This window comes from Fusarium pseudograminearum, chromosome 3 (assembly GCF_000303195.2).
Source record: "Fusarium pseudograminearum CS3096 chromosome 3, whole genome shotgun sequence".
Taxonomy (NCBI): Eukaryota; Fungi; Ascomycota; class Sordariomycetes; order Hypocreales; family Nectriaceae; genus Fusarium; species Fusarium pseudograminearum.
Genome location: NC_031953.1, coordinates 6,893,549 through 6,910,637, shown reverse-complemented (window position 1 = coordinate 6,910,637; position 17,089 = coordinate 6,893,549). Strand labels below are relative to the sequence as shown.

The 17,089-nt window shown below is 48.2% G+C and overlaps 7 protein-coding genes across 7 annotated transcripts; 3 read left to right on the top strand and 4 right to left on the bottom strand.

The window, feature by feature from the left end:
- Positions 1 to 153: 153 nt before the first annotated feature.
- Positions 154 to 5,941, bottom strand: FPSE_02825 (uncharacterized protein; the record flags this gene model as incomplete). The annotated part of the gene is made up of 3 exons (XM_009255944.1): positions 154 to 3,968; positions 4,226 to 5,643; positions 5,694 to 5,941. 3 exons carry the CDS (start codon positions 5,939 to 5,941, stop codon positions 154 to 156), a joined length of 5,481 nt encoding a protein of 1,826 aa, XP_009254219.1.
- A 661-nt stretch (positions 5,942 to 6,602) lies between these two features.
- Positions 6,603 to 7,325, bottom strand: FPSE_02826 (uncharacterized protein; the record flags this gene model as incomplete). Its single annotated transcript, XM_009255945.1, has 1 exon — positions 6,603 to 7,325. One exon carries the CDS (start codon positions 7,323 to 7,325, stop codon positions 6,603 to 6,605), a length of 723 nt encoding a protein of 240 aa, XP_009254220.1.
- Positions 7,326 to 7,975: 650 nt separating this feature from the next.
- FPSE_02827 (uncharacterized protein) lies at positions 7,976 to 10,008 on the top strand (the record flags this gene model as incomplete). Its single annotated transcript, XM_009255946.1, has 5 exons — positions 7,976 to 8,415; positions 8,468 to 8,578; positions 8,625 to 8,762; positions 8,816 to 8,857; positions 8,907 to 10,008. The coding sequence occupies 5 exons, from the start codon at positions 7,976 to 7,978 to the stop codon at positions 10,006 to 10,008; spliced, it is 1,833 nt and encodes a 610-aa protein (XP_009254221.1).
- A 794-nt stretch (positions 10,009 to 10,802) lies between these two features.
- On the top strand, positions 10,803 to 11,707 carry FPSE_02828 (uncharacterized protein; the record flags this gene model as incomplete). The annotated part of the gene is made up of 2 exons (XM_009255947.1): positions 10,803 to 11,288; positions 11,336 to 11,707. 2 exons carry the CDS (start codon positions 10,803 to 10,805, stop codon positions 11,705 to 11,707), a joined length of 858 nt encoding a protein of 285 aa, XP_009254222.1.
- A 336-nt stretch (positions 11,708 to 12,043) lies between these two features.
- On the bottom strand, positions 12,044 to 12,553 carry FPSE_02829 (uncharacterized protein; the record flags this gene model as incomplete). The annotated part of the gene is made up of 3 exons (XM_009255948.1): positions 12,044 to 12,156; positions 12,211 to 12,478; positions 12,539 to 12,553. 3 exons carry the CDS (start codon positions 12,551 to 12,553, stop codon positions 12,044 to 12,046), a joined length of 396 nt encoding a protein of 131 aa, XP_009254223.1.
- Positions 12,554 to 13,237: 684 nt separating this feature from the next.
- On the top strand, positions 13,238 to 14,034 carry FPSE_02830 (uncharacterized protein; the record flags this gene model as incomplete). Its single annotated transcript, XM_009255949.1, has 2 exons — positions 13,238 to 13,571; positions 13,625 to 14,034. 2 exons carry the CDS (start codon positions 13,238 to 13,240, stop codon positions 14,032 to 14,034), a joined length of 744 nt encoding a protein of 247 aa, XP_009254224.1.
- An 87-nt stretch (positions 14,035 to 14,121) lies between these two features.
- FPSE_02831 (uncharacterized protein) lies at positions 14,122 to 16,963 on the bottom strand (the record flags this gene model as incomplete). The annotated part of the gene is made up of 6 exons (XM_009255950.1): positions 14,122 to 14,983; positions 15,033 to 15,383; positions 15,433 to 15,802; positions 15,855 to 16,012; positions 16,069 to 16,771; positions 16,831 to 16,963. 6 exons carry the CDS (start codon positions 16,961 to 16,963, stop codon positions 14,122 to 14,124), a joined length of 2,577 nt encoding a protein of 858 aa, XP_009254225.1.
- Positions 16,964 to 17,089: the final 126 nt, after the last annotated feature.

Here is a 17,089-nt window from a genome sequence, read left to right as displayed (position 1 = left end):
ATGGCAGATTGGCGAGGTGGGGTTGGAGCGGCAGATGTCTTCGGCATCCGTGTTCCACGGATGGGAAATATGCTCGGATATTGGTAACGGGTCACTAGTCCATTTCATTGAATGTCCAAGGTGTGCAACTGGGATCACAAACAGGTGTACCCTTTACGAGTCCCATATTTTGTGCAATAACTCTATCATAGGTTGTGGTGATCTCTCGTCAACATGATCGTCCAATCTTCCAATTCCCTCATTTTCATCTGCATCCCTGACTATCCACGAGGACCATGGATGGATCAGTAGCCCTTGTGTACCACCGAACTTGTTTATAAGATATCTCATAAGCTCAACTCCATATTGGGGTACTTCCTCTCTCTGCTGCTCCTCCATGTGTAACATCTCTGGGTTGATGGGACCCCCAGTGAGTAAGATGTGTAAAAGTGCTTTTGAAACCTCATCCGCATCTTCTTTGCTGTAATCTGACCAGATGAATTGATCCCACGTTTTCGTTGGTTTTACCTTCTTGCTGACCACAACATGTAATAATGGATCCACGCGTTCAACAAGGCAAGGTATCTGTCCCTCCCAGGCCGGGAATTCTTCCAAGCGACACTCTGTATCTCTGTGCCGGACCAGACAGAGAGCTACTTGAAATGTTGTCATAAGATTGGCAGTTAAGAAGCAAATGGGATCTGCGTCTCCACGGTAAAAGACTGACAAAGCTCTGAGTTTGAACGAATTGTCACTTTCTTGGTGTAGAAAAAGCATAATAGGCTGATTCCACTCTTCCGCAGTAGTTAGAGATAGCGTGATGAGATGCAGTATCTCCCGGATCGATGTTTTGGATTCTTCATCCAGATGGTCATAGTCGAGCCCAACACAGATGCCGAGGAACCAAGAACACGTAAGACGTTGCAGCTCCTCTCGTGTCTCTCCACTCAGAGCTTTCAAAGTGCCAGCTTCGTGTCCTTCCCCTCCCAGACTTGAGAGACGAGAGAGAATCTTCTTTGTCAAAGTAATCATTTTCAAGATACAGCGGTCATCCTCCTCTTGACCTCCACTCATTTCCCAAATGTCTTGGCAATACCCTGTTGACAAGCCTCGAAATATGGCAGGCAATGCGCTCAGAAAGTCCTCAGTAGAAAGACCCATGATAAGCCTTTCCATAAAAGACGCGGTGGCTGCTTTGGCGGCTGAGGCTAGAAACTCATTGATCAGAGGATCTTGGGCGAATATAGACCCCCAACTTTGTGCCCACATGTCGAAATCAAGAGGAATTCCAGCAAAGTGCCATTGTGTACATCTGTAGAAGAGGATATTTTGATAATGTGTTTTGGCCTTAAGGCAAGTTTGGTAACGCATAATGCTTTCCAAGCATGTATCAAACGTTTTGCGTAAAATATAATCCTTACCGTTGATGATTCCAATGTTGAGGGGCATAATATCTCGTTTCAGAAGAAAGCGTCTGGAATTCATTCTACAACGAGCGAATACCATAGCAGAGCCATCTAGCCGGGCTTTGATTTCATCCTTAGCCCATCCACATGCGCCGAGGAGGGCAGCGCCGCTATCGGTGTCGCGGAGGAAGTCGATGACGCATCTGTGAGCAAATCGTACTTGCATGTTCCTATAGACCTCGATCCCATCTGGCAATGGATTTGAGTTCGTAGGCGACTTTTCTTTTACTTCAAGAAGTCCGTGACAGACAACATGGAGCTCGTCCAAGGTTTTGGAGCACTGTCTTGCCAGTTCGTCGACGTCCCAGACACGGTTCAAATCTAGCATAGACTCCATACCCTTCTTGTCTGAAGCAATTGCAATCATGAGAATAGACATCTTCCAAAGGCCATGGTAGTCATAGTCTAGCCCTTGCGCGAGATTGAAGTAACGTGAGGCTGAGGCTCGGTAGCTAGGTATCTCGCCATCTTCGCCAGATCGTTCCCACATTTCTTGCACCAAGTCAATCAAGTCTCTCGGCATGTGGTCGATTCGTTCAATGAGACTCTCAATGTTGTTATCAAAACGAACTGCCCTAGTGACAGAATCAAGGACAAGAGCTACCCAGAGGAAAACACCAGAAGCCCTTGAGACAATCAAATCAAGAATCTGATCTCTGTCGTTCGGCTTGACAAAAGTCAAACCATCAAGACGAGTAGCGGCAAATTGTCGAATGTCATATCTGGTAAGCTTGTGCAGCTGCAGTCTTTCGACACCATCGAAGCAAGTAGTGAATGTGTACTCTTCTCGACTCGACACACAAATCTTGACATCTTTCAACTTGCCCAAACGGTCAAGTATGTTTGAGTGTTGAGCAGCTGTCGAGAGGTGTTTTTCAAACTGTTCAGACTCATCTAGGCCATCGATAATAAGGAAGAACGGTTCTGCTGCCGCCTCGAGCACCCAGAGTAACACTGTCTCTAGTTGTTGTATATCCCAATCATCGTGAGACCATTTAAAACGGAGATCCGGCATATTCTGCAACAATCGCTGTGAGAGCTCGGCTCTATCTAAAAGAACTTGATGAATCAAACATAGAAGGAAGCCTTTGAAACTTCTTTCCATGACACTGCCAGCCTTCCAAAAGTAGTGTGGTAGAATGTTGACGTTGGGACGCCAAACCGCTATTTTCTCTTTTGTAGCAGGACTTGTGGCAATGAACTTCATCAGTGTACTCTTCCCAGATGCGGGCTTTCCACTGATCCAGAATATCTGAGATTCAGAGCCTAACCAGCAGGTAAAGGTAGTTGGCTCTGACCAAGAGCTGATATTCGACGTGGTGACATCTTCAATTGAGACATCACTGCTGCTAGACCCATCTTCGTCTTTGTCGGCTTCCGAGTCCTCATTTGTCTCTTCGTTGTCACTATGGTCCTTATCGGAGCAATCCCTATGTGAGGCCGCACTCTTTTCTGAGAATGAACTCTCGTCCTCCAGCGAGACTCTCCGACGACGATGAAGACGAGCGGAACCTTCACTACCCGAGGAAGAAGTATCGTCATCTATACTAATACCTTCGTCATCGTCATCCGAAGAAGAACTCTCATCGCTCCAAGGTCCTGAACTGGAGAATATCCATTGAAAGGTTTTAGGGAAACTGGTAACGACTTGATTTTTTCGGGCATTCATTTCGGGATATCTGAGGCTGGCTAAGAGCTGTTCGTGTCTCTTTAGCTCGTCTTCTGTTCTGCTCCGACTAGCGAGATCCTCTCTGACCACAGAGGTAGACTCGGAAACATGTGTTTGAAGATTATGCTCTGCTGTAGAGAGATGATTCCCGACCACAGTACGAGTCGCTTTATGTTGATCTTCGATGTGATTCTTCGTCTCGATAGTCTTTTGAGATATCAAGAATGATAGATCCGTATGCCCCTGTGCTATGCCTTCGATCACGGATTGTTTGGTGGCATCAAGGCTTTTGAAGCAGTCTTGTGCTAAAAGAGCCACAGCGTCGTTTTGATTGCATATGCGACCTATCAGTCGGGTTTGAAGAAGCTGTTGATACCGTTGAAAGTTCTTCTCCAGATCCTCTAGCTCTTTGCCACGAAACAAAGTCTTGATGCCAGTCTTGGCAACTCTCAGTTTTCCAATGAGGCCCTTTCTGGATTCTTTATCAACCGATAGCTCCTGAAAGTAGGTTCGAAGTTTTTGAAGTCCCTTGTAAGCTTCCTCTCCCACCTTTATGATCTCCTTTTGGTCGTTCGTCGGAGAAGGAGTTGTAGAAAGTTGCTCTTTCATTTCTTGATAGTTGGTTGAGGCATCGGCAAGGTATGTCTCCAGCTTCGCATCTGGGGTTCCGTTGTCACTGACGTAACGATAAACATGGAGTGCGTCTTTGCCAAACGTTACTATTTGCATAACGTTACAAAGAATGCCGATTCCGGCTAGTACCTCGGCCCCAGACATGTTGTATCGGTCAAGGGATATTTGATCCTTTACACAGCTGGAGCTGATAGAGAGAGAAGCGGGGTCCGCAGGTGCGGCTGAGAACATTGAGTGTTCCCTATCATCCTAATAAGCGAAAGTTTCCTTTAATGAGGTAAGAATGTTCAGTCTGACCAGCCAGTCATATACCCTGTAATTCATCATGGCGGTCTCCATATCTTTCTCACGAAATGAGAGGCGATCACAGTAGTTGGAGCAAGTATACATAACTAAAGATATTCGAATAGCCTGGCTAGCACAAATTGATAAGTCAATTGATAGCGAGGAGAATTTTAAACCTTTGTTCTACACATACGTCCATCCTTAGCAACATCCCACTGCTCGCTTCCAACCGCCACCGTAGCATAGAACAAATGTTTAGGATCATACTTCTTTTTCATCTGCAGAAGCTTATCGTAGTTGGCGCCATAGAAAGTATCCTGCCAGTCTGGCTGTTGGAAATTAGCCTCATTAATATAAGCTCCAGCACCCGGTGTCGCAGCCTCAATAACAGGCTGGACAACCTCGGTCATCTTCTTCTGAGCTGCCAGCATTTCTTCCCAGGGAGCTTCATTATCCCAAGGAAGAGTCAAGGATACCATTACAAGGGAGTCTCGCCATTGTGGTAGAACCGAGTTACCACTATTAGCACCAAACTTTGATACGTTGAGTCCGACACCGATATAGGTGACTCCCATTTCGGCCAGCTTTCGTGCCGTAGGCGCAAACTCATCGACCTTGTTGCGAGGTAGCAATCGTCCGCCAAATATCTGAGTTCCGATCTGAATATTGCCAGCAGGTAGAGGCCCCCAATAGTGACCGTAATGTTCGTAGTAGCTCGAGAAGTTGGTAAAGGTAGGCTCAAACTTGAGGCCCAGAGCAGCGAGAGAATCAGCCAAAGGTTTGAGGATTTTCTTGACCTCTGCTTCAGTTTTACCATAGGCTGTCAACGCTGGGATTTGGAGGAACGAACTGCCGAAGAAGTAAATGATCATGACACCCGAGTCAACGATCTTCGGAAGAGCAGCGTGGAAAGCATCAATGGCGTCGTAGATCAGGTCTGGGTGACCTTCAGGCGCTGTGATAAGAAAGCTGGCGCCGCTGACCTTGGCTTCTGGATGAGCTTGCACTGTGGCCGAGACTACTACTCCGTAATTTCCGGAGCCTGCGCCGCTGAGAGCCCAGTAAAGGTCGCTATTCTGGCTTCTGTTCGCCTTGACTAGCTTCCCATCAGCAGTAACAACCTCAAACTCTAGGGCGTTGTCTGCCGCCAGGCCAAAGTTGGTGCTCAAGGCAGAATGGCCACCACCTTGGGTATATCCTCCGACAAGACCCACAGACGGGCATTCTCCTGTCACGACGACAAGGCCTTTTGCATGGGCAGCAGCTAAAGCCTCGAAGCCTTGAACTCCTGCGCCGACTTTGAGGGCCTTGCCTTTGTAGTGCTTGTCTTTCCAATCGATGACCTCGATGCCTTTCAAGTAGTGAGTCCAGACAGAAAGAGCGCCGGCACCGGTTGAACGGCCGAGGTAGTCATGGCCTGTATTGCGAATAACGAATCGAATGTTCTTCTTCTGGGCGAACTTCACGGCAGCAGCAACATCCTCAGCTGATGTGACATTCACCGCATATCGGACGTAGTTACCCAGAGTACAAGGTTTGTCTCTAGGCTGGAAGGGATCGCAACTTTGGTTCGCGAAGAGAGGTGCCATCATAGATGAAGACGACTGGGTACTACAAAGCGTGAGAACGAAGCAGTCAAAACGGGATTGGTCACGTCTTACTGGACTGAGGAGTAGTGCCATTCGCTCTGCAAATTCTTGCACTCTTCGGCATTGTAGGTGGGATCATGACAAGGGCTGCCCAAGGGCACAGTGGCCACCAAACGACCTCCGACGGTACTGTTGAGACGACTCCATTCGGCATCAGAAGGCCAACAAGAGTCGCCAGGAAAACATTTGCAGCTTTCCTTCGCTGCGGCATTGGAGCCGGTGGCCAAGGCCAGCAACGAGCTGATGAGAAATTTGCGCATCCTGGAGCGTTACACAGGAAGTGCGTTGGGAATACAGGGCTGGAATGTTAGCGAGTGGTGTTTATATAGCGGTTTTAGTGTACAACTGAGATCCCATGGTTCCATTCTTTCAGGGTCCGGGGTCAGATCGACATGCCACTTCAATTGGCTATTACAATGCTTTTTGGCCTATCCGTAGTTGGCACATATACCGAGTCCTAGCCTAGTGGGGAGAATCTAGTGCTGACAGCCAGGGATCAACGAAATAATAATCTGATCGACGAGACATTGCTATATGAGATCAACGTGGCTGTGATTATCACCAACATGGCTTTTACGCTGCGATTTTTAAGTCTGCCAACTAATAATGCTGATTGAACATCTAATCTATCTCAAGACAGCCAAAGATTCCTGAAGCACTTTAACAATATGTCAAAAGGTTTGGCAGGGAGTCAAACACCTGCCTATAGAGGAGACATAGCCGAATGGAATGTTGGATTCACCGCCTGAATGTAGTTCACAGGGTTACGGATACATCTATCTAAATTTTGTTCCCACGTGTTCCTGCATGGTACTTGACTATTCTTAGTCCCTTATCATACACGAGGGCAGTATCGTAGGACAAATTTCTCATTTGAATGAACCCTTTCCTTGCCAGCGTGTATTGCCTGGTTTAATTTGATCAACCTTCAACCGCAGCTATTCCCTCATCATCCCTTGCCAGCTTGGCCTGATTGAACGCATCGTCTTCTGATGGTAACTGTAGATTGACAGCTGTAATAGGTGCCGCAGTGACCTTCAACTCTCCATCGCCTTCAACTGCCAACACATGGCCTCCAGCCTTTTTATCTGCCGACAGGAAGTGGAGGTGATCGCCTGCGACACTGATACCCTGCATGAAAGTGGGTGATCGGAAACCAATGATGGTACCCTTGATATCGCTAAACGTATGCGATGCTTGACGCTTTCCAAGCTCAGCGAGACTTTCGCCAGGTGATTGTTGTCCTCCGACGGTTCGTACAGTGACTGATTTGAACGTGCCCTCTACTCTGAAAGCGACGTAGTGGTTTTTTGTTCCTGGCAAAAGCTCTGATAGAACCTTGGCGAGCGAATCTTTGGTGTTTAATTCTTTGGAGATTGTCGCCGTGGGCTGATACTCAGTGATCATCGCAAAAGGCGCTATTTGCTCTGCGCAAGCATCTTTATCAAGCGCGACAACTGATCCATCAGGCTTCATATCGTAAAGCACACCATCAAGGATAATCATTTCGCCGACCATGTGTCGAAAGGTTCCCAGCCCGTGGTCTCCATGCTTGAGTAGGTCCGAAATGGTGATGCCTGTCTCGGCGACTCCATCCATAAGGGCTGAGACAACAGAGTATTGGAAAAGGTGATTGGACGGCATTTTCGGTGTGAGGAAACAAGTGAGACAAGTTGATGGAGGTCTGGAATTGGTGTAGGGATGTTGAGTTGGTTGGGATGAGAAGACAGCGCTGTGTTTGGTCTAGAAAGTTGCTTCCCATGGTGGGGGCAGTCTAGCCAATTGTGAGTGCGTCTTTAACGTGAAGACGTCATTTAAAAGAGTCACGACTGACAGTTGGAAGTGGGTTCAATATTCCACATACCCTGAATATCAGATACAGTCTGAATAGGGCCATCATAACACTCCAGATGCGAAGGCGACAGTCTGCTTCTCACCTAATTGTGCCGTTAACCGTCAATGTGCAACTTGCCCGTCCATTTCAAGTAGAGTGTTCAAGTTACACATGACTTCAGAATGTCTCTCTTCCCCGCAACTTTGCTGGTTCAGCTCGCCACGTCTCACCCCATCCAGTCAATATTGTTACGCCAACGTCACGAGGAAGCCAATGAAAGGAATGTGATATTTTTCAGCTGTGTAAGCCCGCATACAGACCTTCAGTTGTATGAGGAGATGGCTGTCACCGAATATTGATATATAAGAACCACTTCATTGCTCTGTGTAATGGAGAGTTGAATCAGAATCAGATTCATATCAAGTCAATAAAGTTTTGAAATTACCTACCGTGAGAAACAATGGCTACTCGAGCTGAGCATCTCCCTGCACTTCCACTGGAACCACTCCCAGAGATTCCATCTGGTCTTCGTATCGCTTATGCCCAGCACCTCCTCAACAAGCACCTTCGCAAGCTGCGCGCCAAGCTCAATGAAGATGTAGAATTCTCTGAGCCACTGCCCCAGAAAAAGTTCTCTCATTCAGCCCCATCTGATGGGGACCCTCTATCGGAAATGCCCGAGTACAAAGGCCGTGTCGCAATTGTCGGCGCTGGTGCTACGGGCCTGTACCTTGCCATGATGCTCAAGTATCTCAAGATTAACAATGTGGATATCTATGAAGCCTCTGATCGAATTGGTGGTCGATGTTACACCTACAACTTCCCCGACGAGAAGGACTCTCCTCACAACTACTATGATATCGGAGCGATGCGCATTCCGGAAATCCCAGCCATGCAATCGTTAGTAGATGAGCCTCCACCACCAATGAACCTTTACTGACATAAATCACAGCACCCTGAATCTCATCAAGGAACTGAAGCTTCCCAAGGAACCTTATGTCCTCAACGCTGGTTGCGAGCCACAAATGCATTACTACTCAAACAACCCTGCTGATGCTCCGAGGTATGTCAACTACTCTTCAGTGGATTCAAGGACTAACATCAAATAGTGGAAAGGCCTACGAAAAGAGAATTGCCGATATCATTGCTAAGCTTGGCCAAAACTGGAACGAAGAGTTTAAAGCTTTGATCGACGGCGATGATGACAATTACTCCACCAGAGCTTGGCTCATGCACACAGAGCCCAAGTAAGTGGTATACAGAACTGCTGTTTTGAGTTAATAGTACTGACGATATTAAGGTTGACCTACGAACAAACAGAAGAAGCCGAGTCTGCCGAGACGTGAGTTCAAGAGCTAGCATTCACTTCCATCCGTTAACTTGGTTAATAGGTCTACAGGCCTTTTTGATCAGGCTTTCATCGAGTCACTCTGTGACTACAGTGACTTTCAAGCTGCTAATGGCAAGCCATGGTGGCGTCTTGAGGGAGGCATGTCCATCGTCACCGACAAGATGAACAAATGCATTGAAGACAAGAACTGGGTCCCTCACAATCCCATCTCCCTCAAGGTCAAGACCAGCACACCAGTGGTAGCCATGTCAGAGAGTGAGTCAGGCGACAAGATTGAGGTGACCCTAGCTGGCGCAAAGAAGCCCGAAAGCTACGACATGGTGTTCAACACAACCGCAATGGGCCCTCTACAGCGCATGGACATCTCAGGACTCGTCCCCAGTTTTGGACTCCCTGATTACCAGAAGAAGATCCTCACTGGTATCCGCGCTCTCAGCTATGATCGTGCCTGCAAAGTGGCCATCAAGTTCAAGACGCGCTGGTGGAAGGGCATGTACAAGTCTTCCACGACCAACGAAACCATCGGTGGTGTATCGGGCACTGATCTCGCGGTCAGCAATGTTGTTTACCCATCTTGGGATGACGGTGATAAACCAGCTGTGCTCATGGTTTCATACAGCTGGGCACAAGACGCGACACGCATGGGAGCTCTTATCCCAGATTACTCCAAGCAGGATCCTTGTATTGATGATACGGTGGTCACACAGTCATTGCAGGACCTGGTCAAACTCTGGTCCAAGAGTGATCCCAAAATTACTGTCGACTTTCTCAGAAGCCAGTATGTCACTCACCACGCTTACGCCTGGTCGCATGACCCATATACCGGCGGCGCATTCGCCCTCTTCGGACCAGGACAGTTCAAGTATATGTACCCAGAGTTCCAACACATTCTTTGTGGAGGCAAATTTGCCATCTGCGGAGAGGCCTTGAGTCCCCATCACGCTTGGATTTCTGGAGCGCTCGACAGTGGATATCTGACCATGGTCCGATGGCTAGCCCATCTCGGGGATCATAAGAGAGTCGACGCATTGAAGAAGGCGTGGTTTGGTGCTGGAAAGGACGAACATACTGCTGAGTATGATGAGGTTCTGATGTACTGGTCGGTCAAGCTGAGTGAGAAGGTCACTGAGCAGTTGCGATAAGAACCTTGTAATCGTGTGTGAGGGGCGGTTGTGTGAGCATTTACGATGGAACTTTCCGGGCTTTGTTCATCAAATTGTGTGACCTATCATATCTATATCGCTTCCAAGAGACAACTAAATTGTACCCTGTCGGAAAATAAGGAATTTGCTGACCAACTTGTGCTGGAATTGTGGTGGCCCTCAGGGTATCAGAAAAATTGACGGCTATGAACATAAGAGACAAAATTATTAGGGCAGCTTATGCCACTTAGACTATGCGTCTTAGACTACTTGTTTCTATACCCTAAGGCTTAGGAGGCCAATTTTTCTGTTACCCACTAGGTGGCATCGAGAATTAGTTCCCGAAAGGATCGAAGACCTTGTCGCGACCCTTGTATAAAATACAGAACTGTCAGCATGTCACATATGTCGGCACAATTTAGCGCATCGAGGACCAACATGCTTTCTCCAGTGGCACCGATCTGTCACCAACAGCACGTCAAAAACAGATCTAGACAGAGCGTTACATTCCATGCTGGCTAGTCTCGGCTCGACAATGGACCCTTGCAGGTGACGCCCCAGAGCGGCCCGTCTGTCCTAGTCCAGGAACGATTGCTGGAATGGGCTGGATCACTGTCGCCAAGAGGTGTCAGCACGACGGTGGGACTCGTCTGACCCTGAAGGATTCATCTCATTTCGTCAGCTCAGCTGTGGCACTCGTATGACCTTAAAAGACCATTTATCTCTTCGGCACAACTCTCCAAACTCAGGCTCTCTTCATTTAGTTCTTTTCTGTTCCCAACATAAGCCCCAACATGAAGCTCGCTACAGTATTTCGAAATATCGCCTTCCTGGCAGTCTCCGCCGACGCCCTCAACCCTCGCGCTGCACCCACCACCCCCAAAAAACAAAAAGACCTCTGGGTACCGGAAGTCGGCGCGAAATGGGAGATCATCCTCTCTCAAGTTTTCAAGATCCCCAAGGGTGGTGCCACCAAGCTAGACCCTAGCGTTACTGTCTACGACCTAGATCTCGTCGAGAATAGCAAGAACACATTCTCTGCTCTACAAAAGGCTGGAAAGCACGTCATTTGCTACTTCAGTGCTGGATCGTTGGAAGATTGGCGTGATGACAAGGATGAATTCCGCGCTAAAGACCTGGGAAAGACCATGGATGGCTGGCCTGATGAGAAATGGGTCAACATCAGAAGTACGGCGGTCCGGGCTATTATGGCCAAGAGGATCAAGGTTGCGGCGGACAAGGGCTGTGATGCTATCGATCCTGACAACATGGACGGCTACGTAAGTTGCATAAACACTAACTATGGACCTGTACTGACATCGCATAGCAAAATGACAATGGTCTCGGTCTCACAGAAGCCGACACAATTTCATACGTCAAATTCCTATCCCAGGAAGCGGCAAAGTATAACATGGTCATGGGTATGAAGAACGGTGGAGATGTTACCGAACAGGTCCTCCCATATGTTGCCTTCAGTATCAATGAGCAATGCATTCAGTACAAGGAGTGTGGTCTCTATGCGCCATACATAGAGGCTGGCAAGCCCGTGTTCAACATTGAGTATCCCAAGGGCGCGCCAAAGGTCAAGGCCAGTGACAAGAAGAGAATTTGTTCGACTACTGGTGCTGCTGCAGATTCTGAAGATTTCAGCAAGATTATCAAGAAGATGAACCTGGACAGCTGGAGTATGTATTGTTAGGTTGGGACATGTCGGCTTGATAGCAGAAAGTTGACCTCCTAAGTCTTAGGCTACAAAAATAAATAGCCTAATGGCTATAGTTTTAGTAGCATAAAGTGGCCTGCTAATTTCGTCTCTTATATTCTCAGCGGCCATTCTTTCTTAATACCCTAAGGCATATCTATTCACAAAAGGGTATTTAAAGGTAAAGCATAGGACTTTATGTATATTCAGTGTTGATTGAATCGTGATTCACTGCTGACAGAATCGTGATTCACTGATGATAGAATCATGCTGAGACTATTTACAAGAAATGCGTCGCTAAAACAAACACTATGTAATTGCGGTGAAGGTGGTTTAGCTGGTACCCGTGCAGCCGACAAAGTTGTTTCCTGAGGCACCAGTGTGTGTGATGGCACCGGCAAATTGACAGTTGGTGTTGATAACGACACGATCAGCACCAGGAGAGCCTTAAATATTGTCAGCAAGAATACATACACACAAGAAAAGGCTGCGGAACATACCTCCAGTGTAGACACCACTGGTTCGGATAGGGAACTCCTGGTAGGGACCGTTCACAGGAAAGTCAAAGCCCTCTCGGTTGTTGTATTGATGAGGGTAAGTCGAGCTACCGGCGGTGTCATCATTCTGGTAGTACTGGCAGGCGGCGTTGGCAGCGGCCTTGACCTGAGCAGCAGAGTAGCTGGTGCTGCCGCAGCGAGTGGCAGACTGGCGGCTCTCGATGGGGCTGGCAACAGCAACGCCAACGAGGGCTCCGAGAGAGACGATAGACTGGTTGAAGGTCAGTTATCTACACAGAGATATTGACTTCTGCTAAGAGTGGGCGCATACCTTGAGGAAGAGCATCTTGTGAAACGGCCTGTTGAATAACTAACAACTAATGAAAGAATGATTACAGCTTGCTAGGACAAGTAATGACTTTGCCACCGGTTTCCATCCTCTTTATATATCCCAATCCTCAAAGTATATTCATCCCAGTGGGTGACAAAAAGGTTTACCTCTCAGTCTTAGTGTATAAAAATAAATAGCCTAAAGGGCATAGTCTAAGTAGCATAAGCTAATCTACTAATTTCGTCTCTTATGCTTTCAGCAACCAACTTTTCTGATACCCTGAGGCTATCTATCAGATCACCTCAACCTCGGAGATTCAAAACACATACATTATCAGCAACAAAAGGCAGGTGGTTGAATCCTACAGCCTTATTGGCCGTATAATCTATTAAGTTCTGAATACTATCACCACCTGCTTAAAACGGATCGACGTCCGGTATATAGTCAAGTCAGTCGTGGCCAGTAAGACTAAAATACCGCACCAAAAGCGGGCCGTGATCGGCATTTGGTTGTTTCAACGGATCCCATGTGTGTGATGCACTAGAAATGATTCGCAACCATTTCATCTTATACCAGCAAATCGGATACGTTGTGCCGCCCTCGTACGGACTTTTGTCTTACATCTCCGCATTGTAGCGCATCTCTTTCGCACTCCTTCATTTCTTTGACCTGCATTCACTTTGTTCCATCACACACAACATGGCTGACAACATCAAGGATATTCTTGCAGACGACAGTGTAACCGTCCAAGATGCTGCGAAGAAAGTCACAAGCTCTTGCATAACCGCAATTGAGAAGAATGAAGATGCTTCCAAAGTCGAGGATGAGTTGCATGCCCTCTGGTCGGGCATCCTCACCGCTGCCGAGCAGACCCCTCATGATCGGCAAGATAAGCTAGTGCAAGTCATGCAGGCGATAAAGGAACTTGCACCCTCCGGCGACAAGGCCAAGAAGTTTGTTGTTTGGGGGGAGGAGACGCGCTGGGATGCGCTGCCCTTGTTCGGCTCTACAGCACGAGATGAACTCGACCGCGGTATGTTTGCACTACAATCTTAGAAGCAACGGACACCTACTAAACCCCGACAGCACAAGAAGATTCCGAAGATGCTTGTGTTAACATCAACGCATTCTTCGCTCGTGTCACCGCTGCTGGAGTCGATGACTTTACTCTCTACGCCATCTGGACCTTGCGCGAGGCCATTGAGGATCCCGCTGCCGATGAGATCGCGCAAAAGACTTCACCCAAGCTATTGAAAGCCGCTTCGGTCTGGTTCATCTACGCTGGCGATTCATTGGCAACGGCGACCAAGGAAGGAAAGCAGTTCGATGGAAAAATGGCCAAGCCTGGTGCCAGTCTGCGCGATGAGGCTGAATGGAGAGGTTTTTGCGACGACAGATGGAAGGCGTGGCAACAAAGGATGTCAGCTCTCAAGGATGCAGATCTTCCTGAAGACACAAAGACATTGATAGAGAAGGCTTGTCAAGGCTTGAACTAGGACTGAGCCTTTCCTGCATGTTGCTGCAACAATATAATTCGTTAAAACTCATGATAGCTGAAACCTCATGTCAAATTCTGAATTGCTTTATCTATATTGTGCATCCTCATATGCCTCCATAACGGTCTCTTGATACCACCCTCGCTTGTTCTTGTCGGCCTTTTGAACAATACCAACGCCTTCAGTTCTTCTCGCTTCGGCAATAGCCTTGCCCGTATCCGTCTTAACCAGAGCCCTTGCACTCTGATATATACCTTGTCCCGGCATAGCGACAAGCCCTACAGCGCCAGAGGTCACTTTGGTCGTCATATTCAACAACCCTATACCAACCCCCATTGCTGCTCCAGCCGCACCATTCTTCTTGCCCCCTCTTATCGGCTCCATGACTATACCCCCAATACCCTCGACAATTCCGTGCGCAAAGTTCTTGCCGGCTGCGATACCGCCAGACTTCCAATCGGTCACGGCGCCAGGGTCGTAGGCTTGGCCGCCGTATAGTTTCGGAGCATTCCGCATCCCTTCGGTGACTGCATAGGGAAGATCCAGGAACATGCCCTTTGAGTAGTGCTTGAGGAAGCCACCAACGCCAGAGGCGGAGCCTTTTAGGGCGGCAGCAGTGCCATGTTGCCGATGCAAATCACTGGTGCTGCGGCTCTTGTTCAGTTGATGAGTTACAGTCAGACCCGCTGGTCTTCCAAAGACGTTATCGTCATTCGTGTTGCTAGAAGTCCTAGAATGCTGGTTGCCGGGATTATTCTCAGACAAATCGTGACTGCTCGAAGTCCGCCTCGAGTCTTCTGAGCTCACAGGGCGGAATGCCTGTATCGGTTTCACGACAATGTCTGACGCTGAGGTCATCATTCCCACAGTGGTTGTGGTGAGCGATGCAAGAGTTGCAGTCAGAGGATCCCAGCGTCGATTCTCGATGTGGATAGGATGGGACTGGTGACTATGAACGGTTAGCAGAAGTTACAAATACATGATAATGAGAAGCATACCTCTTGAGCCTCTTCCACGAGACTCTGTTGTTCGTCACAAGAATCTCAGCAGCAATTTTGGATAATTTGAGAGTCTTCCCGCTCTTCTTCAGTGTCCATGATGCCGCCTGGTTTGGTAACATATCACACCGCATTTTGTTGAGAGGTAAGTTGGCGTGGAAAGAAGCCACAGCGCGTCTGACACCTGCCTCACGAGACATTTTCTGTGCGATTTTGCGAGCTGAATCAGATGCTTCTGGGGTCAGACAGAAGCGTATGGCGTCTGCCAGGTTGTCCTTGTTTAGACTCTTGAAAGGAATCGGAGCTGGGCCAGCACCACCGGCATTGACCATGTGTCCCCAAAAGGGTTGACTGGAAGACGTTAGTACTCAGATGAAGACTGTCTACCAATTGAACTTACTCTCCGAAGAACGGGACGATGGCAGTCGGCTTGGCGTTGAGTAACCCGCAAGCAGTCGTACCAGCACCACCGTGGTGAACAACTGCTGTGACTTGCTGGAACAGCCATTCGTGGGGACAGTCGCCAAGAAAGAAAATATTGTCGTCGCTAGGAGAGCCTCCTCCCAGTTTACTCCAACCTCGCGATACAATAGCTCGAGTACCTGTTACACGCACAGCTTCACGGATTGTCGCTGTCAACTCCTCGGGATTGTCGATCACGATACTGCCGAAACCGATGTATACTGGAGGTGGTCCACTGGAAAGAAATTTCTTCAGGTCGGCATCGGGTTGGTAAGATGGCATGTCGCGGAAGAAGAAACCGCAAACATCTGTCAAAGTCAGAACAGAAGCATGACAGGGTAAGAGGTTCAGGGATATTACCAATATTATCAGCCCAGTCTGTTGGTTTGGGGACTAATGCTGGCGACCAGCAATACGTAACAGGTACTCCGAGTGTCTCGGCTAGACATGGGCCTTCGCTGAACGGAATTGTCTCGAGGTCTAATGTGTGTCTCCATGCGTTGATGACATCACCAAGTCTATCGCATAGTCAGTATTTGTAACGCCTATGAAAGGCTTCTAGTTGGAAACTTACCCTTGCCATGTCATCCATTCCACCAAGGTGTAAGAAACATAATTTGCAGCGCTTGCCGACATTTCACTGCCGTTTGTTTTTAGGTTTGCAAGAGGATGACAGAACTCTCTCGTGCTAGTCCAGGGCATGGTGAACATGAGATGTACAGGGATAGACAAAGCTTGCGCACAATGGATATGGGCGAAACTAGGCGGGTTGGCGATGATTGCATCTGCAACAAATGGCTGTCCGGTCAACTCGTCCGGGCGAATGCAGGAATCCCAACACTTGTGAAGCATCTCATTCACCATTTTTCGCTTCTTCTGAATCTCACCTCCCCGGAGGGTTTTCATGCTGGGAAGCAGACCTGGGTTCTTGACCATGTATGCCATAAGCTCAGCGGGGTCGCCGCCAATGGAGTAGAATTCAAGACCAGCATCACGAACAAATTTGTCGAACTGGCCGTGCGTCGCGAGTCGGACTCGATGGCCATGGCGCTGGAGTTCTGTTCCAAGGGCGACAAACGGTTGGACATCGCCTCGACTGCCGACAACTTGGATAACAATGTTGAGACAAATGCTAGACTGGCCTGTTTCAGAATACTCTGGTGGAGGCGGAAGGCCTGAGGGTTGCTCTAATGACACTTTCGGTTTTTCGATTGGAGCTAGTCGCGATAGCCGGCGAACTAGTCGCGAGCTGAGGTCAATGTCAATACGGCCGTCATCTGTTGTTGTCGTGTCAGCCATAAGGGTTTGATCTAGAGATATGAGTAAACATTCATACCTCGACCAGCTGTCGTTGCTTCCAACTCTGCCACCACCTCATTTTGTGGTGGAGCCACGATCTGCGGAGTGCTCCCTTCAAGCTCATGATACTGTGGCGGGAAGCCAGAGCCAAGGTTCTGTGCTGGTGACATGATTATTTTTTGGCGTTCGTATGCTTATTGTGTGAAGATAGAAGGATATCATTATTGATGGAGGACAAGACAAAATTTATATGAATCTACCAGTGATCAGACACAAAAATTGTCGGACTAGCAAGC